General features: G+C 42.8%; 1 protein-coding gene across 1 annotated transcript in view; it reads left to right on the top strand.

Annotated features, from left to right (window-relative positions):
- Positions 1-27,691, top strand: part of LOC124622693 (gonadotropin-releasing hormone receptor-like) — a 625,533-nt gene that overhangs the window by 472,607 nt on the left and 125,235 nt on the right. The window contains exon 3 of the mRNA XM_047148483.1: positions 10,340-10,523. Within this exon, the coding sequence (XP_047004439.1) occupies positions 10,340-10,523 (184 nt within the window). The remainder of the gene's footprint in view (positions 1-10,339; positions 10,524-27,691) is intronic.

Genomic DNA, 27,691 nt, shown 5'->3' with positions numbered 1-27,691 from the left:
TACCGTAAAGCACGGATCTTCTACTCCAAGCACGTTGGTTTCCATACTTTGGGAAGAGTATGCCTTAAGAGTTACTAGCTCTTGTTCGTCTTCGCTACAGTGAAACACGTATCTTCTACTAAAGAAATGCTCTTAAATCTTAAGGTATGTATTCTAGAGATCATGTTTAATACACATTTTTTCTTCTTCTTTTGGTGTAAGTAACCTGTCTCAGAGTTTTTAAAACGACATTTTGAAACACCCAGTATAGTGCTGCGAATCCTTGTACTCGTATACCACATCAAATAAATGTGTGAACAAAGCAGTCACGTTTAAAGAGCTAATCATCTCCCCTAAATGAGTGTCGCAATCTACATTGCTGTCGCTTATTTAGCACGTGCCGACTGTACTGCCAGTGTGTCCAAAATGAGTCTTTCACTCTGCACTAGTGTCGGCTAGCTTTTCGCGCGCAGATTTAATCATTAAAACGATCTACTTCCTCGAGAACATACATCGCTGCACCTACTGTCGTTCACCATTAGATTTCTCTTTATCCTACTTACCATACGCTTCTTCGACAGAATTTTGGCATGGACTAGGTATCGAAAAACGTGAAAGCAGCACAAAATTCGAATGTTCGTTGTAATGTCGTTCGTATTAAATACACAAAATGTGTTCCCAGATACGATAATACACTGACGGAAAGAAACACAACACAAAAAATTATGTAGAGTAACGAAATTTGGAGGACACATTTGTCTAGGTAAAATATTAAAGTGATTAGCGTTCCAAGACCACAGGTTAATGCAAGAGAGAGACAAGCCATTGTAAATGTGCAATGCCGGTACGTTAATAAGCGGTACAACCGCCAGAATGTTGAATGCAAGCAGGCAAACGAGCAGGCCAAGGCAACATGTCTACACTCTCTAGAGCATGTTAGAATACAAGATCGGTATGTGGTCGAGGGTTATCCTGGAATGCTGTTAATGAGTGGCACCATAAAAGATCGAATCCCCAGAGTGACGTACAAATTTGCAGCCACGGTGCGTGGGATAACCAAGAGAGTACACCTGCTGCCATAAGAGCCGGCCGGTGTGGCCGTGCGGTTCTAGGCGCTTCAGTCTGGAACCGAGTGACCGCTATGGTCGCAGGTTCGAATCCTGCCTCGGGCATGGGTGTGTGTGATGTCCTTAGGCTAGTTAGGTTTAAGTAGTTCTAAGTTCTAGGGGACTGACGACCACAGATATTAAGTCCCATAGTGCTCAGAGCCATTTGAACCGTTTGCTGCCATAAGAAATCGCACGTTAGACTATAACTCCAGGTATACGTCCACCGTGTCTAGACTGCAGACAGGTTGGTTGCAGACGCTGACCTGGCTTCACTCTAACCAACAAACGGCTAGCACTGGCACCGAGCCATAATCGGCTTTCATCAGAAGACACAACAAACCTCCACTCAGCCGTCAAATGAGCCTTCCCTTGACACCACTGAAGTGGCAAATGACAGTAGTTTGGAGTCACTGGAATGCACGATGCAAGGCGTGTAGCTCGGATCTGTTCTTGAAGTAATCGATTTGCAACACTTCGTTTTGGTGTGAACTGCTGCTCAAATAGCTGCTGCAGATACAGTATGATGCGTCAGTCATACACCGAACACGATGGTCTTCCCTGTCTGTAGTGCCATGTGGCCATCCGGAGTCCAGTCTTCTCGCGCCGTACATTCTCTTGATCACAGCTGTCAGCAGTGATACACAGTGCCTCAAGCCCGCCCGGTTAGCCGTGCGGTATAACGCACCGCTTTCCGGATTGGCAAGGAGCGCCTGGTCCCTGGCACGAATCCGCCCAGGGGACTTGGATCGGGGTCCGGTGAGCCGGCCAGTCTGTGAATGGTTATTAGGCGGTTTTCCACCTGCCTCGGCGAATGCTGGCTGGTTCCCCTTATTCCGCCTCAGCTACACTATGTCGGCTATTGCTGCGCGGTCGTGCGGTAGCGTTCTCACTTCCCTCGCCCGGGTTCCCGGGTTCGATTCCCGGCGGGGTCAGGGATTTTCTCTGCCTCGTGATGACTGGGTGTTGTGTGATGTCCTTAGGTTAGTTAGGTTTAAGTAGTTCTAAGTTCTAGGGGACTGATGACCATAGATGTTAAGTCCCATAGTGCTCAGAGCCATTTGAACAATTTTTTTTAAGGTACTACGCACTCGCAGGGATCAGTGAGTCCACTGCCACACATTTCTCAGTGCCGTTGCCTTATTTCAAACAAATATTCTCGTAGAGACAATTACCACTGATAAGATGCCATTTTTTATTTTATAGACTTTGTTCACGTTTTCCGACGTAGGCAATATTCTAACCTACATAATACGCAACTGTATCGGTAGGACATACTGCAGAAATTACAAACAGCACTTCAGCCGCTGTCGTCAAGAAAGGTTTGGAGATTCCAGGTGTATGCGTCTTTCCACACACCTCACTATAGCTTTCCAGCCGTAATCGATATGCCCATACACCAGCTCCAAAGTCCACTGCTGAATACGAAGTTGAGGTACACAAGCACAACGTTGAGTGACATTTTGGAATCTACAATACTGAAACGGGCTGTTTAGTGTACAATTTTGACAGCCTTCGGCGAACTGTTGCTATCGGTGTGGAAACATTTCTTCCCTCCCCTGCCCCTCCCCTACCCCCCCCCCCCCTCAACATCAATATGCAAACCTATATATCTGAAAACAATATTTCCATTTATTACAAATCCACGGAACCCAGTAGTGTAGACTAGCGTATTTGAGCCATTTTCATTGCTGCGCAAACAAGTTCTCCACGTACGGGTACACCACCATTACTCTACCACACAAACACAGGGGTTACACTCGTTCCCCTGGGAGGGGAGGAGGGGGGGGGGGTCCACTGGGGACCAGACCGCACAATTAACCCTGAAAGAGCCGGGTGGACTGCGGTAGTCGTCGTGGGGTTGTGGACCACTGCGGCTGTGGCGGGGACGGAGCCTCTCCGTCGTTTCTAGGTACCCGATTAACATGCAGTACAATACAATATACTGTGCCTACATTCCTGTCAAGGGTTTCGCAGGATCGCAGAAGAAACATTAAACTTCTCGATTCCCATTCTCGTTCAGACTCAGTGAGTTGTTGATAATGGCGTCTTTGTCGCATTGGAAGCATTCTTGACTAACGTCAGCTCACCACATCCAATCTCAAAGGTAACTAACGCTCACGACGGTTACAGCGTATATTTTTAGCAAACCTGATTTGCACCCTCATATGGTGTTACTAGCGCCACTCTTATGAGACTGGTGCGAAATCTGAATAGACGTCATCTTTCAGGTGGAAAAACACGCCTGCCAAATGTCGTTCATATCGCATAACTCCTTTTTGATGCTGCGACTTTTTTCCGTTAGTGTACAACAACTGTGCCCTTTACTAGAACCACACGAAATTTTTTGCCGGAGTAGGACTCGAACCCAGATTTGCCTCTTACCGTGAGCGATCGCCTTTACTCCTTCAGCTATTAGAGCAAACGCAAGAACTTATCCAAACTACCACATATCATAGTATCTCGTCCCGCACTGTTCGCACTTATGTGTTCTCACGCAGGGACAGACATTGTTTTACTCGTCAGTTTGACTTCGCTTTGGCGTGAAATACAGTTACTGCAGTGGCTGTCTTTCTGTTCTTGAAGATGCTTTTGCATGACTTTCAGTTATCAGATTTACACAAATTTCTGCAGCTTTCGCCTGCGGAATAAAGAATTTACATAATGTAAACTGGCTGCGGAAGAACTTTAAAAATTAACGTAAGGAATTCACCGCAGAATCGGTGCACGAAGGAACATACGGAAAACACTGACAAGAAGAGCGGACAGGATGGTAGGACATCTGTTAAGACTTCAAGGAATAACTTCCATTCCACTAGAGGGGGCTGTAGAGAGCAAAAATTGTAGAGGAAGACTGAGAATGGAATACGTCCAACGAATAATTGAGGACGTAGACTGTAAGTGCTACTCTCTGAGATGACGAAACTAACGTAAGAAAGTCTTTCGTGATGGGCCGCATCAAACCAGTCACAAGTCTAATCATTTCATCCTCACTGTTTCATCCTCTGCAAATTCAAATACAGTAACTTTTGCCCTCAATCGCATTTTCCTCTTCACTTCGCCACCGAACAACGGAACTACACATTATCAGTAACAAAAGATTGCAAGTTGATCGAACATACACAACTCACCCAACCTAGTGCACACGGTTGTGACGTCATTCACTCTGTGTGCAGTCATTCGTTTTTCAGAATATTCTGGCAGAATGTGGCAAAGAGCCGCAGAGAGAGAGAGAGAGAGAGAGAGAGAGGCGAGGACAGACACCGCAGGGCAGCAGAATACGGCAGAGTAGAACTGATTAGATCGATTTTTGGTGAAGAGTTAATGGGCCCATTAAGTAAAGAAGAATGCTCTTTGAATTATCTGATTATGTCAAGGTTGATTCCACGTCTGACGAACTATAAGTAGCTACATTTGCAGTTAAATTTCTTTCATAAAAGCAGTCAGATTTCATGCAAATTAAGTAATGTAAACAAGTGTCAAATCTCCGTTGCACACACATATCTTACTACTGAGACAGTGACCACAAGCAGATTACACATGTTTTAATGTATCAGAATTCTTTAAACAGAAAAGTGCAGTTGTGCGCCAAAGTTACTAAGATACTGCTGCGCAGTTGATTAGCTCCACAGTGCTGTGATCCAGTGAGACAGCGACAGTGTTTGTTATACACACCTCAGACAGAAAGATTCAGTAACAACGTATACAACAAGTGTACCATATGGCCACCGTTCATGTGAAGGCAGTATTTAGCATGTCTCCATATCGATGCCCATATTCATTGAGAAATCCCAGGCGTGTTGCAGATGCATTGAGCTAAGTTCATAAATATCTGAAAAAGAAAAAGCCAACGGGTTGAACTCAGAGGACATGGGAGCCCACGCCATTGGCGAGACACTACCGATACACTTGCTGTCGTAACGCTATTTGCCAGTACTTACGTATCTGCAATGATGATAGACCATCGCAGTTTATCACCATGTAATGTACACCTCACATGTGGTGATTCGATATCACGTAGCCGTAGACATTAATAGTGTTGTAACTTTGGCGTGACTGGAATTGCGCAGATGTTGTATTGGAGAAGCAATACGTTTGCGACTTACCTTTATAAGGATTATTTGCTTGCTTCACTTTTTGTTTTGTTTTTGTAATACCCAAATACTCTATACAGCGAGCAATAAGATTGAGCAGCAAGGTGATAAAGCTGTTCGCTCCTACAAACCGAACTCAACAGCGCACATTTAAGGGCAACACGTCAAACACTTACAGAGAAACCTCACAGGAGCTACCACCGCGGCCATATTATGCGCACGATTGAAGTAGGGTCGTCAATTCCCCTTCTATGTTTACTTATAAACCACTTTGTTATTTAACCAAAGTACACCATCCAAAGACGATGCTGCTGATGTCTGGCTTGTGGGGCGCTCAAGTGCGCGGTCATCAGCGTCCACACGAAGTCCCAGTTTTTACACAGACCATTTTTTTCGTTTTTTACACAGTCCAGTTTAGTCACTGTCACAAACTATGACGATGAAATGATGAGGAAAACACAAACACCCAGTCCCTGGCAGAGAAACTCCCCAACTAAGCCGGAAATCGAACACAGGACTACATTATCTAGAGGCAGCAACGCTAGCCACTAGACCATTCAAAAAGATTTTCATTCGCCCCAGTTCACTTTTGGCGGCGCCTATAAAACTCCTACAAATGTAAACGAAGTTTTCTTTCGGTATCGGTCGCAGCTTCGGAGTCACACATGTGTGGGGATTCCTATCAGTGCTATGCAGACAACCGTACACTGCAATCGTAATAGCCACCTGCCCTATACCGTGTCCAGTTGGTGCCATTTGATCTGATTCTACCTGATGGTGACACGCAGACAACTAGCATATTTGACACACATGCTGCAGAAATATCTACCAGTTACAGTTTGTGTAGTCGTCTTCTCGTCAGACAATTTGTGCTTTAATTATCAATAGCAGACATTCGGCTTTACTTTAATACCTGTCCACGATAGATTTAACATTTTCCTAAGAGTCTTCGCATGGACAGTCGGAGAGTTTGAGACCGCAGATGTCTCACACACACGCTATTGTATCAGTAGTCGTGTTTGAGATACGAGCCGCAAGCGATATATCGTCAACATTTTTCTTTCTATCCCAAATGCATTAGAATCAGCAGGAAAGATATTTGCAAACACGGCTAGTCATACATACACTTGCACCGAAAACCCTTCGGACAACAGGCAAGTATTACGGAGATGCTTCGAGCACTCAAGTGGGAAACGTGAAGGGAAGACGACGTGCTTTTCCAGGACCTCTATTGAGAAAATGTAGAGAACCTGTATTTGAAGGTGACTGCAGAACGATTCTACTGTCACCAACATACAAGGGTCGTTCCGAAAGTAATGCCTCAAATTTTTATTCATGGAAACTACAGGAGATAAAGAAATCGCAACAGCACAGGTAAATAGAGCCATACTTCAGCTACAGAATATCATTTTTCCACATAGTCACCACCTTTCGTTAGGCACTTTTGCCAACGATGAAACAACCCCGCATGCCGCCCTTATAAATACTGGAACCACCTGAGGTGAGCCACTTCCTTAAAGTTTTGACAGCAGCACCAGGGTCTTGAAAATTTTCGCCACATAGTCCATCTTACATAGGCCCAAAGAGATGGAAGTCTGATGGCTCTAAATCGGGACTGTACGTTAGATGTGTTAAGACAGTCCAGCCGCATTTTGAAATGAGTTGTTCCGTGGCGAAACTGGTGTGCTGCCTGACGTTATCATGTTGTGGGTGAAAGTTGGTCTTCTCCTCTGCCTTACCCTGGAAATTCGGGCTTTCAGCTTAGTCCGTGTCGTCGTGTAGCGCGCTGAACTGACAGTTTCTCCAGGCTCCAGGACATTCAAAAGAACCACTCCCTGGCTATCCCAAAAGAGTGCGCGCATCAATTTGCCTGCAGACGGATGTACCTTGAATTTCTTCTTTAACGCAGAATTCACATGTCGGCATGCATTGACTGTCTTTCGTATTCCAGCTCGTAATGGTGACATCACGTCTCATCTCCGGTGATGCTATTCAGAAAATGTTCACCTTCAGCTTCATATTGGTCCAGCAGATCGTGACAAATTTCCATTCGTTCATTTTTTTGTTCATTAGCAAACACCCGCGGGACCCGTCTCGCAGAGACTTTGCGATAACCAAGACGTTTCAGCATTTGTTCCAAGGCATTCTAGCCAACATTCAGCTGTGCACACACAATTCTCTGGTCGATATCGGCCGCTCAGCACGGATGAGTTGGTCAATACGCTCTTCATTCCGAGGAATGACAGATGTGCAGGGTAGACTGGGCCGTGGCTTGTCGTGCACACCCTTTCCACCACCTTCAAAATGTCGTACCCATGGCCTCACATTGCTCATGACTTTTGTATTGTCTCCTTATACCTTCAGCGAGCGTCGATGGATTTCAATCGGCGGAATTTCTTCACCAATGAGAAATTCAATTACGTATCGCTGTTTTATACGCGCGTCCATATCAGCCTCCATTTTGGAACACTCCTCTACTGGCGAAAACTACCGCAGAACAATGGAATCACTTGAAAATGAAAGAGGAAGGTTCAGGCATTGGCACTACACCAGTGACATCTGACGCGGACATCCAAAGTCACCAGAAAAAAATAGGAGACCTTAGTTTCGGAACGTCCCTTGTATATTTCACGTAAGAACCATGAAGATAAGACACGAGAAACTAGGCCTCATACGGAGGCATATAGAAAGTCGATTTCTCTCGCTCTGCTTGCGAGTGGAACAGGAAGGGAAATAAGAACGTAGGCTTCCGCGGCCGGTGTCATAGTGATTAAAATTCTTCTGGGTATTATGCCGCGTCATTGCTAAAAACAGACAACAATAATAAACTAAACAAATGGTTTAAATGGCTCTGAGCACTATGGGACTTAACATCTGAGGTCATCAGTCCCCTAGAACTTAGAACTACTTAAACCTAACTAACCTAAGGACATCACACACATCCATGCCCGCGGGAATATTCGAACCTGCGACCGTAACGGTCGCGAGGTTCCAGACTGAAGTGCCTAGAACCTCTCGGCCACAACGGCCGGCCAATAATAAACTAAAACCAACGTTTCGGCCGAGTTACAACGACTGCCGTGCCCTAAGGAAGGCCGTCGCAATTCGGTCGAAATGTCGGTTTTAGTTTATTATTGTTGTTAGTTTTCAGCAATGTCGCGGCATAATACCCAGAAGAATTTTAATCACTAGGAAGGGAAATGATTAGCAATGGTACAAAGTAGCCTCCGTCATGCACCGTACGGTGGAGTTGCGGAGTAAGTACGAGTATGTAGATGCAGAGGTAGGAATCGCTGTTTCACGCAGTCCCAAAAGAACACTTCATGTTTATGCGGTGTTCCGTTGTCTAAACCAGTAGTTCTCAATCTTTTCTCCTTTGAAGCGTACATTTCGAACTTCCGCAACAACGCTACACATGAATTTTCTCCTAGATGCAAAAAGCAAAACAAATGAGAAGCACCTACATTTTTCAAAATGTTATGCGTATATTCACTTATAATGATGGTGATTTTTTTGAAATTAGGCTACTCGAAGGAACGATTTTGAGATAATCTTTTATCTGTGAGAGATATTTTATCTCCGGAAGATCAGAACAAATCAAAGGTCTCGCGACACACCCGACATATATTCGCGACACAACGATGTGTTGCGAAACGGCGGTTGAGATACGCTAGTCTACACTACTGGGTTCCGTGGAATTGTAATAAATGGAAATATAGTTTTCAAATATATAGATTTGCACATTGATGTTGAGGGGGGGGGGGGGGGAGGGGCAGGGGAGAGAAGAAATGTTTCCACACCGATAGCAACAGTTCGTCGAAGGCTGTCAAAATTGTGCACTAAACAGCCCGTTTCAGTATTGTAGATTACAAAATGTCACTGAATGTTGTGCTTGTGTACCTCAACTTCGTATTCAGCAGTGGACTTTGGAGCTGGTGTATGGGCAAATCGATTACGGCTGGAAAGCTATACTGAGGTGTGTGGAAGGACGCATACACCTGGAATCTCCAAACCTTTCTTGACAACAGCGGCTGAAGTGCTGTTTGTAGTTCCTGCAGTATGTCCTACCGATACAGTTGCGTATTATGTAGGTTAGAATATTGCCTACGGTCGGAAAACCTGAACAAAGTCTATAAAATAAAAAATGACATCTTATCAGTGGTAATTGTCTCTACGAGAATATTTGTTTGAAATAAGGCAACGGCACTGAGAAATGTGTGGCAGTGGACTCACTGATCCCTGCGAGTGCATAGTATCTTACAAAATGTTACACAATATTGGTATAGCAGAATGAAAGATCCAGAGTTAAGCTTGTAAGTGGACACAAGAACATGCACAGCATGGAACAGCCCTATATATGAATGTGGACTTCCTTCAATTGCGCATTCTGACTTTAGCTGTGCGTGAGATTTTGTATTAAAATTAGAGCAATACGGCCTCGCAGAGACTCGATTAGAGGTGGGACAGCTAACAGCCGCAGGGCAGAAAGTGCATTAGACATAATGTAGTCAGCACGACAAGGGACTTGGCAAGATAAGAAGTCTTTCGTAAGACAGCCACGAAACCTTGAGGTATGTAGGACGTAAATAAAGTTGTTGTACATACATCGGGTTGACTTCCTTTCTTTAACTGCGGTGTGCTTATACACAAAAATTATTTCATTTTATTTATTGAACTCATTATTTTACATTAAACATTTTTTCGACACAAGTAATTTTATGACACCAGTTGGAACCATCATGGATTGTCATATGCTAACACTTGTGTGATGAACAACCTAGAGTAGAGGTTCAAGATGATAACTCTTGATGAAACGGCAAATTAGAGAAATTACGGAAATTCAACAATCAAGAATGTTCCAGGGCACTGGAATACAAGTCTCCAGACTCACAAAGTCCGACAGCCTGTAGACGACAATACTGCATCATCTGATTGTTTTCACAGCCTCATGTCGACCTTTCGCCACAAGCTGTCACTTATAAATCCGTTTTTTAACTCAACCGTATTTTGTACTTCATTGTTTTTCGATGATACTCTCCACATTTAAGACGCGGTGTCTTCCACTTAGTACCGAGTACGTCTTGAGAATCAACCGGTGGCTCAGACTAGTACACCTTGTTCTGTTACTTGTATACCAGCGTGCCTCTGTTCTCCTTCCAGATGGTGATCTTCCACGTGGAGAGGGGCCCGTTCTGCGAGCTGTTCCTGCAGTGCGTGACGTACGGCTTCTACACGGAGCCGTGGCAGGAGCAGCTGTACGCCGCCTTCAGCCTCATGTGCATGTTCGTGCTGCCGCTCGCCATCCTGATCGGCACATACGTGTCCACCGTCATCACCATTGCGAGTGAGTGTACCTAGCTGCACACCTTCCAGAGGTGTCGTACGCCCGAGCGCAGCCACCATTTCAACCTGCTTTACGGATATCGCCTTGCTTTTTAGCTGCGAAGAGGTTATCCTGGCAGTGTTGCTTAGTTTGATATCGAGAATATCGAACAAAGTCGTTTGAGAAAAGTATTCGTCACATGATCAAAGGAAAAGTTTCAGCCAGTGACAGATGAAAATAGGCTATTTTACACGATCATGTTGTATGGTTGTTATTTCTGTTATAAATATCTTAACAGTGAAGGTGAAAACAGTGATATGTAATAACATATTTGCGTTTTTGCTCATACATTATTTTCCAGTTTTACCTCTGAATTTAGGGAGTTTTTTTATTGAGATCCTAAGATTTAATCATTCATCAACATCTATATAAAATGTAGTGGGGCCGCTCTATCACTAATGGCACGTCTTCCTTGAAATTTTGTTAAATCACTTTCGCGTTCGTGAGATGTGGCACGAGGGTAGACACATTTCAGGTCAACTCCGAGCACTCCAGCCTTGACAACAACAATAATAACAAAACTGTTTCGGTGCAATTAAGCCCAACAAATCCATCATTACACTTGCAGAATATATTTCCGAATAGCATTGTAGTGTTGGCAGAAGAGCCAACACCGTGTTACTAGAGGAGGCCGAAATGCACGCTTTTTAGCTCACGCAGGCTGGCGTGAGGAGGGAAGAACAGTACGTGAGGTCTGGAACATGACAGGGAATGAGAAAGCGGACGTAATTAGTTCGATACTTAACTTAAATCTATTAATGATGAACGTCGCTCTTCACGGTACATGATTTCACAATATTGTCTGTTCAGAAGACATAGTAACTGAATATGGCGCCTTGCTAGGTCGTAGCAAATGACGTAGCTGAAGGCTATGCTAAACTGTCGTCTCTGCAAATGAGAGCGGATGTAGACAGTGAACCATCGTTAGCAAAGTCGGCTGTCCAACTGGGCGAGTGCTAGGGAGTCTCTCTAGACTAGACCTGCCGTGTGGCGGCGCTCGATCTGCAATCACTGTCAATGGCGACACGCGGGTCCGACGTATACTAACGGACCGCGGCCGATTTAAATGCTACCACCTAGCAAGTGTGGTGTCTGGCGGTGACACCACAGCATTTGTCACTGTATTTTCATAAAGAGAGTAAGACTTTCAGTTTGTTTTATTTTATCAGAATGAGGAATATCTGCCAAACCCGTTACACTCGTTGCTGTTCTCAACCACCATGCTCGTGAGTAAAGTATGAAACACTTCCACGACTTCTGAAAATGAGTTCTTATCTTTTAACAATTTCCATCACGTGTAAAGCGGATATCAGTCTATTTTCATTCACCAGTCGTAATCCTTTGCTACCATCATTCGCCTGTAACTTCCTATTCACTAATTGTAATAGAAATGACGCAAAAAATTTTACCAGAGAATATTTACGGTTTTTCTCCACGCACAGTCACAGTTAGCCGAAACATTGTAAAAATCAATAAAAGGAAGTCGTTGTGAAGGCAGCCTGAAAGATATATTCGCCAAGATAAACAAAACTTTAGGATTATCTCTTTATGTCTCAATAACTACATTAGCTGTTGCTAGCCATTCAAGGAGTGCTTTACATGATCTGGCAAAGCAACTGTCAAGTGGTCAATTAAGTGCCTTTTGACGATAAAATGCCCGATTTCCAGTTAGTACATAGAATACAGTTCAACAGAGAACATCAGTGTATGATGAACAGCCATGTAGAACATTCCACATTCCGAAATGAAATGTACAGAGCACACAATGGAAGAAACTAGACGTGACGAATCAATATTCATACGCCAGAGCTGAAAAAGTCCTATTTTTGCACAGAAAGAAAAGAGATATAGCTATTCAACACACATTAACTCAACTAGTGGATCCCTTCTACCCTCCTCCATCTCTCAAGATAGTAATGAGGAAGGTGTACCATTGTTCCAGATTCCCTATTTCATTTAAAGCGCAGTTATATGATAGGCGGTCAAACTAGCTTTCAGAGCTCTGTTTTATGTTTCCCCTGTCGTCAAAATGACCTTCCACATACTTTAGGGACCAGACGCTGTGAATAAGAGGAATGGCTGACCAACTGAAAACACAGAACCATCAACTTGACAGTGACATCTGGGGAAATTTGCTAAGCTGTGTTGTTCTGCAGCAAAAGAATCGCTATTGTTATCTTTCAAGACGTACCTACACACTTTTGTCGTTCAGCTATTGTCTACGTAATATTCTTCGGATATATTTCAGCCCTTAGGCAGGTAGTCCATGAACGGAATACGTGTTGTCCCGGGAAGCAGATGCCCTGTATTTCTGGCCATTTTTGGACGCGCAACTTCTTAGATAGCAGCCTCTTCCAGTATCTACTATGTAACATTCATTACTATTTGATTTCAGGACCTTAAAAGTGGACCCATACTTCATTCTTAACTACTAATTTGGACAAAAAGTCCTTCGAAGCGTCAACGGGGCGAAAAAATGTTTTGGATGATTCGACTCATGTTTCTTCCTGTAGTGCAGTAGTTAGCACACTGGACTCAATTTCGGGAGGACGACGGTTCATACCCCCGTCCGGCCATCCTGATTTAGGATTTCCATCATTTCCTAAATTGCTTAAGGGAAATGCCGGAATGGTTCCTTCGAAAGGGCACGGCCACTTCCCTTCTTCATCCTTCCTTAATCCGAGCTTGTGTTCCCTCTCTAATGACCTCGTTGTCGACGGGACGTTACTCTATTCTTTTGCTCCTCCTCCTATTCAAATATTTCAACATCCACTTCGTTGAAAGCTTTCTCATGCGTACAATATTGTTAATAATGAAATCAATACACTCCGTGGAGGATTTAAGTATCTTGATTTCCTTTCTGACGGATATTCGACGGTCCTAATCACAGAACTGTTTGTTGATGTTCTGAGCCACTCACTTCGGATTCAGAATTTAAAAGGGAAAATCGGGTTCTGACTGTGCCGTAAGTATGACACTTCTCCTTCAGCAATTCTGACATCTTAGTATGAAAATCCTTTGCAGACTTTGGCTATAGAAAAAGACACCTCATAATTCAAAGAGATAAACTATCCAACGTTTCTACCATCTCACGATCCACTTTACTTCACAACATTTATGTGAATAGGAAACTTGTAAGGTATCAAGTTATCATGTGATACCAAATTCATTTCTTACTCCGAGCTGTTGGGACCACACCTGGAAATTCTGCAGACGTCCATAAAACTGTTTGAGAAACATAATCGAACAGGTCGATGTTACATATCAATAACACGTTCGCACATCTCAGTCATTTATAAATGATGTGTTATTCGGGCTTAGTGAAATGCTCCATAAAATGTTAGTTTTTGCGACAGTATATCCTAAGTGATTGTTAGAGAAATGAAACTTGTTCCCCGTTAATCAAGGCGAATAATTAATTGCGATGAATTTTATTTCCTTTGAACAGGACAACCGAAGTCAGTAATCATTTAAGTATAGTCCTAAGGTTGGAAGTGGGTCGTTTTACGATTTACGGAATGTCTAAGTCTCTTTAAAAATAGTTCACACTTTATAATTGTAGATAATGTAATTAATACGTGTGAATGGGAAAGAACCGGTCCAGTTTCACGTGAGGAATAAAGAAAAGTAAATGTATAGCACACGATGTTTATAGTGGAAATGATAAGGAGAGTTTCACATTACCTGGGAATGAAACATACATTTGAATAGGGTTTCTATTTTCTGGTCTGATTTGATAGCAGAACAGTAAATAGTGTCGGGAAAAGCTCAGACCCGCTTAAGGATAGCTCGGGTTTAATGTATCTAAGGAACTCGTGCATAATATAACTAAGAGAGAATACATGTTCAGTGATGTGTTTATGTTAAAACGATCTAATTTTGTATTACGTTTCGCCCTGAAGAATATTTGTAGGGAAGAGGTGGAGGAGCCCCTTATAAACTTGACAATCAATATCCACATGAAATACGAAAGACGCTCGAACTTCCGAAATACTCTGATCAGTCAGAACGGAACAGGTATCTAACAGCGCGCAAAACCATCGGTTCCTTTAATAGGTACACGTCTCTAAGGCATGTGCTAGTCTTGTGTTTATCTGCTTTCGTCTGATTTTGCCAGATTTTAAGTGCTTGTACGACAACGTGCTGGATTCCTACAAGACGTTAGTTTTGTACCATTTTTATCAATGTTAAGCAAATGTGTTGAACTGTGTGTCTGTCATCCTGCACAGTACACAGCAAAATGATGTTAACGGTTTACGAACATTCTACTCGACAATGGCGTGAAAGATGAAATCTGGATTATACAGAAAAAATACAGTAACATACAGTCAGATGGCGGTGGGTGTTTTTTTTCTTTTTTTTATGCTTGTACAGCTTACTAGAAGAAGCACACGATTAGGAGCATCTGCTGTAGGCAGGAGTACAGTCAGTCACTGGACACCTAGGGTGAGGTCACCAGAAGGCGGTTCGGCGGAGCTCCACTATTTGCAGCGGTCGAGGAGACCATTTACGGCTGTCACACCTGACATGTTGCGGCGAACTGATGACAGTCGCGAGGACAGACGCATTAACGAGTCGGCAATTGGCGCTGCATCGGAAGGTGAGTCACACAGCGAAGCACTGCCTCCACCATCAGGACAAGCATTGGTACCGACATGGCACACACGCCCTTGTTTCGCGCTGGAGGAAGGACACAGAACGGGGTGGAGATAACGTGGAAAAATAGGGAGTTTAGATAAACACCATTCTTTCGTGTGTGTAATTATCATTATGTTCAATAAAGAATTGTTGAAGAAAAATACGTGCTGCATTACTTTCTGGGCAAGTCTCGTGTAATCCATTCCCGAAACACGCCAAATGTCTGTAGTGAACGGGGAAATGTATTTCGGTAGGCAGAACTGTTGTGGAGAGCAGATGTGAAGTTACGGTTGTCCATGTGAGAATGATCTGTACAGAGTGAGCTTACCAGTACATAGGTCACGTAAATTTAATCACAGGTGTCACACAATGGATACCATAGTGAACTGAATTAACTAAACAGGGGTGGTCCTAATACACATGAAAAATGTGTGGAGTAACTGACGAAGGTTCTGAGAATACTAAATTCAGCAAACTACTGAATGGGAAGGTCACTGTAAAGCCCAATCAGGTGACCATAAGCTCAGATACGTCAGATGTTACATCACATATTTACTAACACATTGTTACGAGATAACAGATCCTGTGAACTTCAAGTCAAGCACAAAGTGCACGGATATCAGAGAACAGTTACGTTCATGAATTCTCAAGACAGATTTCAGCTGAATGAAAGTATCAACAACTTGGCAAAAATCGGGTGATGATTCTGGAGTGAAAAGTTAGAATCAGAACAACATTTGGGGAAGCAAGTAAGTTAGTGGAAGCCCCACAGTGACTGCCAATTCTTAATTAAGTAGGACTGAAAGAACAACTGAAAGAATCACGCATGCATCTACTATCTTGGCTGAAGGCATAAACACGACATTGTTGGTATGATTTATTATATTATTATTTAAATATTTCTGCCGTCCTCAGGATATCTTGTGAGGAATGCGGCATAAGAAGAAAAGTCTGAGGTACTTCAAACACACCCTTCAAATGTTGGCGCGGTACTGAGACAAATGAAAATATTACGACAAAGCGAGACAAAAAGAGGACTTCCATCAAATTAATCTACGACTGTTTTCTTATAGATTTCCTCACTTGTCGTAAGGTAACAATCGTTTCTGTTAGAAATTCGTGAGTCCCGTTACATGTGCACAGCATATGCTAGGAACAGCCGCTACATTATGATCACTGGGCCGGCCGCTGTGGCCGAGCGGTTCTAGGCAATTCAGTCTGGAACCGCGCCACCACTACGGTCGCAGGTTCGAATCCTGCCTCGGGCATGGATGTGTGTGATGTCCATAGGTTAGTTAGGTTTAAGTAGTTCTAAGTTCTAGTGGACTGATGACCTCGGATGTTAAGTCCCATAGCAACGGCACCTGGCGAGGAATAACTGCCAGTCACACGCATGCAAGGTGCATGTAGTGTCAGCGGTCGTGCTGTCCGTGTGTAGAATTAGCGCACGATCTGTCTGAGTTTGATTGCGCAGATTGTGATGGTCCGAAGGCTCGGCACGAGCACAAGTAAACTGCACGATTTGTTGGGGTGTTCGAGGAGTGCTGTGGTGAGTGTCTTCAACACGTGACGAATCCAAGAAGAGGCCACGTCCAGACGTCTTGGGGTTGGGCGACCACCCCTCATTACAGATGTCGGACGTCGTAGGCTGGGCAGGCTGGTAAAACAGGACAGGCGGCGAACTTCGGTGGAGCTAACATCAGACTGTAATCCTGGGCAGAGTGAAAGTGTAAATGTCTGATCACACAGTGCACTGAACTCTCATAAAGATGGGCCTCCGTAGCCGACGACCTACGCATGTGCAGTTGTTAACAGCACGACAATGGCAACTACGACCTAAATTGGCACGCGTCCACCGCCATTGGTCGTTGGTGCAGTGGCAAAGCGATGCATTGTCTGAAGGACCCCGATGCCTTCTTCATCATGGCGATGGGAGGGCGCGAGTCCGTGCAGGGGAACAGCTCTTTGTCACCTGTACTGCGGGACGGAGACAAGCCGGGGCGGCTTCATTGCGCTCTAGGAAACATTCACGTAGGCATCCTTAGGTTCAGTAGAGTTCGTGCAAAGAAACATGGCGGCCAAGGAGCATCGCACACTGGTTGCTGACCACGCACACCCCTTCATGACAATCATGCCTCCCGACGGCCGCGGCATTTTTCAACAAGATAATGCGCCTTCTCTCACAAGGCCAGGAGTGCGACAGAGTAGTTATTGTAATCGCTCGTGTTGCTTTACATCTCAGAATATATTTCATTCATAAGAAAAAAGGTGGAAAATATAATATCTCGTAGGTACTACTGTATATAGAGATGCAAATATGAATTATTCCAATGAATTTTGTTACATCATTTTACTATCTCCGCTCCTTCCCCATGGGAATACACTAACATCTACATCTACGTGATTACTCTGCTATTCACAATAAAGTGACTGGCACAGGGTTCAATGAACCACATTCAAGCTGTCTCTCTACCGTTCTACTCTCGAACGGCACGCGGGAAGAAAGAGCACTTAAATTTTTCTGTGCGAGTCCTGATTTCTCTTATTTTATCGTGATGATCATTTATCCCTATGTAGTTGGGTGCCAACAGAATGTTTTCGAAATCAGAGGAGAAAACTAGTGATAGAAATTTCATGAGAAGATCCCGTCTCAACGAAAAACACCTTTGTTCTAATGATTGCCACTCCTATTCACGTATCACGTCAGTGACACTATCTCCCCTATTTCGCGATAATACAAAACGAGCTGCCCTTCTTTGTACTTTTTCGATGTCGTCCGTCAGTCCCATCTGATACGGATCCCACACCGCACAGCAATACTCCAGAATAGGGCGGACAAGCGTGGTGTAAGCAGTCTCTTTAGTAGATCTGTTGCACCTTCTAAGTGTTCTGCCAATGAATCGCAGTCTTTGGTTTTCTCTACCCACAATATTATCTATGTGATCGTTCCAATTTAGGTTATGTGTAACTGTAATCCCTAAGTATTTAGTTGAATTTACAGCCTTCAGATCTGTGTGACTTATCGCGTAATCGAAATTTAGTCTATTTCTTTTAGTACTCACGTGAATAACCTCACATTTTTTTTATTCAGGGTCAATTTCCACTTTTTGCACCATACAGATATCTTATCTAAATCATTCTGCAAGTAGTTTTGATCATCTGATGACTTTGCAAGACGGTAAATGACAGCATCATCCGCAAACAATCTAAGATGGTTTCTCAGATTGTCTCCTATGTCGTTAATATAGATGCTGAAACAGGTGCGGATAACGTCGGATGTTTGGTGTAGTTGTCTGTTGTCAACAGAAATGCAGCAGTATCAGAAGACTGTAGTGTAATGCAGACACACCTAAGAGAATCCGGTGTCAACTGACCGTCAGCATAAGTAAATGCATTGAATTTCGCACAAATAGGTGGAGAGATCCATTAGTGTTCTATTATTAAGATGATAAAACTGTAGAACCAGTAACAAGTATGTAAGTCGAGGGAGTAACCGCCAGGAGCTACGTATAATGGAACCGATTACAAAAAGCCAGCTGTAGGAAAAAGCAGATGCCAGGCTGTCAGTCATTGGAAGAATTTTAGAAGAAAAGTAGTTCATTTACGAAACAGGTATCTTTGAAACATTCGATGTGTCTATTCTTGGCTGTTGCTCGTCAGTCTAGAACGTTCATCTGTTTATAATTTTGCAAAAAAGAGAGAGAGAGAGAGAGGGAGAGAGAGAGAGAGAGAGAGAGAGAGGATCAACCGGAAAGTTGTTCAGAGTCACTCAAGGGACCCTAGCGACGGAAGCTACAACCGAGGAACTGTGTTGAACGGAAACGTTTGCTGTCAAATTTCTCAGGGTGTATACAACAAGAATCACCAGCAGTGTGTTACTTCCTTTTGCAAAAATATCAAGAAACGATGACAACACGAAATTAATAATAAAAAAAAAGAAACATAGCTGATATTACCTCTCGCTGGCTGTCCGTTCACAATGGCACGCCGTTCAAAAATGGAACAAGAAAGGGGAGAATAGATAATGAGATTCTCCCCTTTCTTGTTCCATTTTTGAACGGCGTGCCATTGTGAACGGACAGCCAGCGAGAGGTAATAGAGAATAGGGGAGAATAGGGGAGAACAGATAATGAGATAACACTTGGTTTAAGAATCATGATAGAAGGTTGTATACATGGAAGAGCCCTGGAGATACTAAAAGTTATCAGATAGATTATGTAATGGTAAGACAGAGATTTAGGAAACAGGTTTTAAATTGTAAGATATGTCCAGGGGCAGATGTGGACTCTGACCACAATCTATTGGTTATGACCTGTAGATTAAAAATGAAGAAACTGCAAAAAGGTGGGAATTTGAGGAGATGGGACCTGGATAAACTGAAAGAACCAGAGGTTGTACCGAGTTTCAGGGAGAGCATAAGGGAACAATTGACAGGAATGGGGGAAAGAAATACAGTAGAAGAAGAATGGGTAGCTTTGAGGGATGAAGTAGTGAAGGCAGCAGAGGATCAAGTAGGTAAAAAGACGAGGGCTAGTAGAAATCCTTGGGTAACAGAAGAAATATTGAATTTAATTGATGAAAGGAGAAAATATAAAAATGCAGTAAATGAAGCAGGCAAAAATGAATACAAACGTCTCAAAAATGAGGTCGACAGGAAGTGCAAAATGGCTAAGCAGGGATGGGTAGAGGACAGATTTAAGGATGTAGAGGCTTATCTCACTAGGGGTAAGATAGATACTGCCTACAGGAAAATTAAAGAGACCTTTGAAGAAAAGAGAACAACTTGCGTGAATAAGAAGAGCTTCGATGGAAACCCAGTTCTAAGCAAAGAAGGGAAAGCAGAAAGGTGGAAGGAGTATATAGAGGGTCTATACAAGAGCGATGTACTTGAGGATAATATTATGGAGATAAGAGAACTACTTGTATGAACATCAAGAGCTCAGATGGAAACCCAGTTCTAAGCAAAGAAGGGAAAGCAGAAAGGTGGAAGGAGTATATAGAGGGTCTATACAAGAGCTATGTACTTGAGGATGATATTATGGAAACGGAACAGGATGTAGATGAAGATGAAATGGGAGATACGATACTGCGCGAACAGTTTGACAGAGGACTGAAAGACCTGAGTCGAAACAAGAGTAGTTATTGTAATCGCTCGTGTTGCTTTACATCTCAGAATATATTTCATTCATAAGAAAAAAGGTGGAAAATATAATATCTCGTAGGTACTACTGTATATAGAGATGCAAATATGAATTATTCCAATGAATTTTGTTACATCATTTTACTATCTCCGCTCCTTCCCCATGGGAATACACTAACATCTACATCTACGTGATTACTCTGCTATTCACAATAAAGTGACTGGCACAGGGTTCAATGAACCACATTCAAGCTGTCTCTCTACCGTTCTACTCTCGAACGGCACGCGGGAAGAAAGAGCACTTAAATTTTTCTGTGCGAGTCCTGATTTCTCTTATTTTATCGTGATGATCATTTATCCCTATGTAGTTGGGTGCCAACAGAATGTTTTCGAAATCAGAGGAGAAAACTAGTGATAGAAATTTCATGAGAAGATCCCGTCTCAACGAAAAACACCTTTGTTCTAATGATTGCCACTCCTATTCACGTATCACGTCAGTGACACTATCTCCCCTATTTCGCGATAATACAAAACGAGCTGCCCTTCTTTGTACTTTTTCGATGTCGTCCGTCAGTCCCATCTGATACGGATCCCACACCGCACAGCAATACTCCAGAATAGGGCGGACTACCCCCGGAGTAGACAACATTCCATTGGAACTACTGACACCCTTGGGAGAGCCAGTCCTGACAAAACTCTACCATCTGGTGAGCAAGATGTATGAAACAGGCGAAATACCCTCAGACGTCAAGAATAATATAATAATTCCAATCCCAAAGAAAGCAGGTGTTGACAGATGTGAAAATTACCGAACAATCAGTTTAATAAGCCACAGCTGCAAAATACTAACACGAATTCTTTACAGACGAATGGAAAAACTAGTAGAAGCCGACCTCGGGGAAGATCAGTTTGGATTCCGTAGAAATACTGGAACACGTGAGGCAATACTGACCTTACGACTTATGTTAGAAGAAAGATTAAGGAAAGGCAAACCTACGTTTCTAGCATTTGTAGACTTAGAGAAAGCTTTTGACAATGTTGACTGGAATACTCTCTTTCAAATTCTAAGGGTGGCAGGGGTAAAATACAGGGAGTGAAAGGCTATTTACAATTTGTACAGAAAGCAGATGGCAGTTATAAGAGTCGAGGGACATGAAAGGGAAGCAGTGGTTGGGAAGGGAGTAAGAGAGGGTTGTAGCCTCTCCCCGATGTTATTCGATCTGTATATTGAGCAAGCAGTAAAGGAAACAAAAGAAAAGTTCGGAGTAGGTATTAAAATCCATGGAGAAGAAATAAAAACTTTGAGGTTTGCCGATGACATTGTAATTCTGTCAGAGACAGTAAAGGACTTGCAAGAGCAGTTGAACGGTATGGATGGTGTCTTGAAGGGAGGATATAAGATGAACATCAACAAAAGCAAAACGAGGATAATGGAATGTAGTCGAATTAAGTCGGGTGATGTTGAGGGTATTAGATTAGGAAATGAGACAGTAGCAAAGGAGTTTTGCTATTTGGGGAGCAAAATAACTGATGATGGAAAAGTAGAGAGGATATAAAATGTAGACTGGCAATGGCAAGGAAAGCGTTTCTGAAGAAGAGAAATTTGTTAACATCGAGTATAGATTTAAGTGTCAGGAAGTCATTTCTGAAAGTATTTGTATGGAGTGTAGCCATGTATGGATGTGAAACGTGGACGGTAAATAGTTTGGAAAAGAAGAGAATAGAAGCTTTCGAAATGTGGTGCTACAGAAGAATGCTGAAGATTAGATGGGTAGATCACATAACTAATGAGGAAGTATTGAATGGGATTGGGGAGGAGAGAAGTTTGTGGGACAACTTGACCAGAAGAAGGGGTCGGTTCGTAGGACATGTTCTGAGGCATCAAGGGATCACCAATTTAGTATTGGAGGGCAGTGTGGAGGGTAAAAATCGTAGGGGGAGACCAAGAGATGAATACACTAAGCAGATTCAGAAGGATGTAGGTTGCAGTAGATACTGGGAGATGAAGAAGCTTGCACAGGATAGAGTAGCATGGAGAGCTGCATCAAACCAGTCTCAGGACTGAAGACCACAACAACAACAACAACAACAGATAATGAGAACTTCTATAAGTGTCCTCCGTCAGCATTTTAAGGTGGCGTGCGTAACAGAGATGAAGATTAATCAGAATTAAAGTGGACTTCCTATCGTACCTGTTTTTATCTTGACCAGGCGATCGGCTGATTGGTAGCATAGACGTCCTCTCAGCTGCTGGAACGGGGTCAGCTACAGACGATCACAGGCCGGCTCTTCCTTGCAATCCTTAAGAATGATGTTGCAGAATTTTCACAAGATTTCAATGGAGCGATTGATCATTATCGTTAGACAATGAAATTGGTTGTTGGTGAAAGATTCTAGGACAGCAGCAGTTTCCAAACGAATCGCATACACTCAGTCGAATGTCCCAGCGGGCAGTAAAATACTCTCGTGAAATCCCACTAACGGTGAATTCCTTCGTCTTATCATTATAGAGCGTCGAAACATTCCGAAAATTCTGAGCCTTTTAAATAGCTGAAATTAGTTTATACAGAAAAACATTAGCTGTTGATTGGGTACTGAAACGGTGAAATGTATTTGCGAGAGATTGGTAAAGTTAACGAATATAATGGGGCGCTAGCCAGAAAAGAAGCGAGTCATAGCTCTTGTGCAACTTGAAGTATCTGTGTAGGCCATGGAGGGACTAGTAGAGGAACAACGTGGTATGTATAGAGGTACATAAAAAGACAGGCATGTTAAACAGGGATTACGTAGGACAATGGTAGAGCTGAGATGTTTACATGACTATCATACGGTAACGCCATTTTAGGAACGTAATATTCCCAATTACATAGATGGTAGGTACTAAAGAGTCTGAAAAATTGGAAACCATCGCAGAATACTAACACAAACTGTTTACATAGCAAAGGAAAGAGGTTAAAGCCGACATCGGTGAACATCAGTATGGGTTCGGGAAAATAAGTAGGAATATGCGAGACAATGCTAACCCTAAAACTTAGAAGATAGACTGAAGGAATTCCGACCTACATTTATAGAATTTACAAATTTAGAGAAAGCTTTTGACAGAGTTGACTGGAATACGCTATTTTAACATCAGTCATGTTTGGTGATGACACTGTAATTCAGGTAAAGGCCAACAAAGACCTACGAGACTTATTAAACCTAATGTACATGTTATAAGATGAACATTACAAAAGTAGAACAACTGTAATACAACAAATTTACGAGATTAAACTAATATATTATGAAGGAATTAGATTAGGGAATCGGGTACCGAGATTATTATATGAGTCTTGCTGTTTGGGAACTACAATAAATCACGGTAACAGAAGGAAAGTGGATACGTAATGCAGACTTACAACAGCAAGAAGTTTCTTTATCAGAAAGAGAAATTTGTAAGTACGTAACCAACAGGACGGGAAATCCTTTCTGAGGTCTCGACTGTAGCCTTGTGTGGAAGTGAGACAAGGACAGTGAACATTAGAGACAAGAAAACAGAACAGTTGAAAATATGGTGCTGCTGAATAGTGCTGAATATTAGACGGTTAGATCGGTTAATTAACACAAAGACACCGAATGGAATTGGTGACGAAAGAGATTTATGCGGAAACACGACGAAGAGAAACGACCAGTAAGTAGGGCACATCCTGTGGCGGCGCAGATGGATGTAGAGTGCAGCAGTTACGCAGGGATGAAGATCTTCACACAGGGTAGGCCAGCGGTGGAATCTGAATCAGACCAGTCTTCGGTCTGGACTAAATAACAACAAATAAGCGTTGTTCTTGTTGGAAAGAAAGATATTTTTAAATTTTGCTAGTGTTGATGGAGAAGTGCTGATGCTTTCTCGCAATTCTAAGTCGTATTGCCTAAAATATGAAATTAGTGTTGGAACGTCACATCAAACTGAATATAAAAGCTTTTAACTCGTCGGCAGCTCGTGGTCTAGTGGTTAGCGTGCTGTCTCTGGCTCACGGTGTGCCGGGTTCGATTCGCAATCGGGTTGGGGATTTTCTCTGCCTGGGGACTGCCTGTTTGTATTGTCCTAATCATTTCACCATGATTCGTGAAAGTGGCGAGATCGGACTGTGTGTAAAGATTGGCGCTGATGAGCACGCAGTGGAGCGCCTCACAATCCGAACACCATCAGCCAAACTATTAACTCTACTATTGCCTAAGTTTTATCAGCTGGCAATTAAGATGCGACTTAGTGAGTACACGAAATCGCAATTTGTTTTCTTAATAAAAGCTGTCAATAGCAGTCTCCCTAGCGAAGGGGGGGGGGGGGTTCTTGCTTGTGAGTGTACATAACCCAAGTATATTCTCACAGATCCGCATGATTCGGATACAAGTACAACTTCCCAGCCTCAATTTAAGATTTTAACTTAACGGACGATTAATCACGTGGCTCTCTGTGTCATTATATCTATGAAGTGTGAAGGCCAAGTAACTTGCAGGGAGAGGAAGACGCGCTGAAACTGCGTCAAACTTGGGGACCACTGAACCGCGCTAACCACATTTCAGGAACTTCGACAGCCTTTAGGAGCATCGCCGTGTAATTGCATTAAGTTTGTCGTTCAGCAAAGGTGGGTGCTCTGAGAGATGAGTGCGAATTTTACCTACGAAAACACCGGATCGAACATTCCTAGCAACTGTGCGCAGCTCTGTAGACGCGTAACGGGTGTGCCAGGTGCCCCGTATATGAAATGAGCAATCGTATTATCACTTCTCTGTGACTGTGGCACATATTGCCTCTTTCCATTCGTTTCCTTGTTGCAAACTGATGAATCAAGATAGCAATGAATCAATAGAAAGCAATTACACACTTCCTCTTTTAAAGAAAAATGTTGCCAATATAGCCTAGTGAAATTGAAGCAAAAAACCCTGTACTCTGTCGTAATTATAGCCGTATAGAACAAGTAACTTTTATCTGGTGCTAGGAGTAATTTCTAGTGTTCTCACACATCAGCACTTTTACAATACAAAAAGTTATGCGCCTGTTTCCCATGATTGGTATTACGTCGTGTAAGCACGACCCCAACAATGTCAGAAAAAATTGCTGTCGCGCTTGGTGCGGATATTAAGACGACATGCGCATTAACACGATATATTTTTTTTTACCAATCATTTCTTTCTGCCCTCTCACTCTTAAGGCCGTACCTTTTGGAATATGAGACTGAGAGTACTTTTGTTCATATGCTCATTCATTGGAGAATCCGTCCTCTAAATTTGGTCGTAATCACGGTAGTGTGTAGAGGAGTCTATAAGTCTTTCATCGGTACAGACGTATGGGCTAAGAAGTTACTTATGGGCTAAGAAGTACTTTTGAGTGTCACATCAATGAAGCAGCTGCTACTGACTGTCAAATATTTCTCCTGTGCAAATATCTATCTGCCAACTGGAGATTTAAAGACCGGTCACAGTGGTAAACTCAGGAGGACTGTTAAGAGTCTCAGAATCAGTTGCATGTCTTTCTCTATTGTAAATGAAATTTCCAGGCGTACAAGAAAAAAAATAGTAGAGAACAAGTGCGTTTCTTCAAAACAGCTTTATTCTCGTAACAGGGTCCATAAATTTCACCATATAAAATGACACAAGTGTTAACAGTACAGGAGGACACCGAGAGAGGAAAGGTCTTCTTTCTTTCAATGTCTAAAATGTGCCCAACTGTGGTTTGAAAAGGCCGGCCGGTGTGGCCGTGCGGTTCTAAGCGCGTCAGTTTGGAGCCGCGTGACCGCTACGGTCGGGCATGGATGTGTGTGACGTCCTTAGGTTAGTTAGGTTTAAGTAGTTCTAAGTTCTAGGGGACTGATGACCTCAGTAGTTAAGTCCCATAGTGCTCAGAGCCATTTGAACCATTTTTTTTTGTGGTTTGAATATACTGGTTACGGCTTGTAAACAGCAAGGTTAAACACGTAGTCAGACTATATTTCACTAATTATAGCCTGATAGTGTGCGATGCACATCGTGAAACGGCCGATTATCTGTTGTGCATTTCGCGTTGCATAGCTTACTCACCTTCTCCTACGGTAGCTAGTCCAACAAGTAGATCTGAATATCTTCACAACGAACCACGCATAAGAACAAGTGACAACAATCAGAGTTCACTTGTAGCGTGCAAGAGACAGTTACCAATTCTACAAAACTGAATCAAACTGAAGAGTCAAGACGCAGAGTCATAGTGCACATTGGGGAATTTGGAATGAACGGAGAATTGCCAACATATCGTCTCGTTCTTCAGGAAGACACTGAAATACGTATCACTTACGAAATACTTTAAGATGTAGATAACACTGGACATTATTTGTCTTTACTGTGACAAAATGCAAGTTAAACATAATATTTTGTACGTGATGTAATTTTCAGCGATAAATTCAGGCATCAGCTGAAAATAAATATTATTATGGTTTACCGATTTCGACAAATTAATTTTTGATCTTGAAAAGCCTACAAAATTAGGAATATCACAAATCTTTAGACATTGCCTATATCTTAACGTGAAGTATAAAATTGTGTTACAGATACTTATTTAGTAAGTTTCTGTAATATGCTTACTGTGATTGGATTTACCCAAACAAACATTCAAAGTATTAATTTAGTAAATTAATTAAAAAATGAATCAGATTCACTTATGGAGGAATTTGTGTCCAATGGCAGCGCCTGATAATCACATAATACTTCTGGAGGCAACCCGTGACAAGCAGTAGTCGTTTTCTTCGCTCAAAATAATTAACAATGAACTGAGGCTCATGCACAGGTATTCTGGCAATATCAAATCCAAAGAGAAGCATTTAACACAGGACGTAAAAAACAGAATAAAATTAGCTCAAATGCCCATAATAGGCAGTGGGGATGAATATTCAGTTACGTATACGCAGACAGTTTGTCAACAGGGAACGTCACTTCCGTTGCAGCTGCTATGACTTTTCACAGTTGTAACCCCAAGGCGCTGGGACTTTTAAAGTTCTGCACTACGAAAACGGAAAGCTTAATAGAGCTTCTGAATTTTTAATCATATACCCTAATTTCCCCCAGGGGTGGCATAACGGAAATGAGACGCGCCGGGCTTACGAGGATGGGTCGGGGTCGACGTGGCTTCCGGGACCTGGGATGAGCTGCACGAGGATATGGCGCAGTTGCGTGCGCTCCGAGCGGCCGCTCTTTCGTGGTTGAGTCAGATTCCAAACTACGCGTGGCGCATTCGCAGTGGTGACTCAGAATGTAGTTAGATATATGCCTCCGTCACTAAATAGATGAGTAGAAGTAAGACAAATTTTGAAAGTTATTCTCAGATGCTAAATTAGTTTGCTGAAAGTCT

This window comes from Schistocerca americana, chromosome 7 (genome assembly GCF_021461395.2).
Source record: "Schistocerca americana isolate TAMUIC-IGC-003095 chromosome 7, iqSchAmer2.1, whole genome shotgun sequence".
NCBI classification, from domain to species: Eukaryota; Metazoa; Arthropoda; class Insecta; order Orthoptera; family Acrididae; genus Schistocerca; species Schistocerca americana.
The sequence above is the reverse complement of the archived record's forward strand: the minus strand, read 5'-3'. Positions and strand labels throughout refer to the sequence as shown.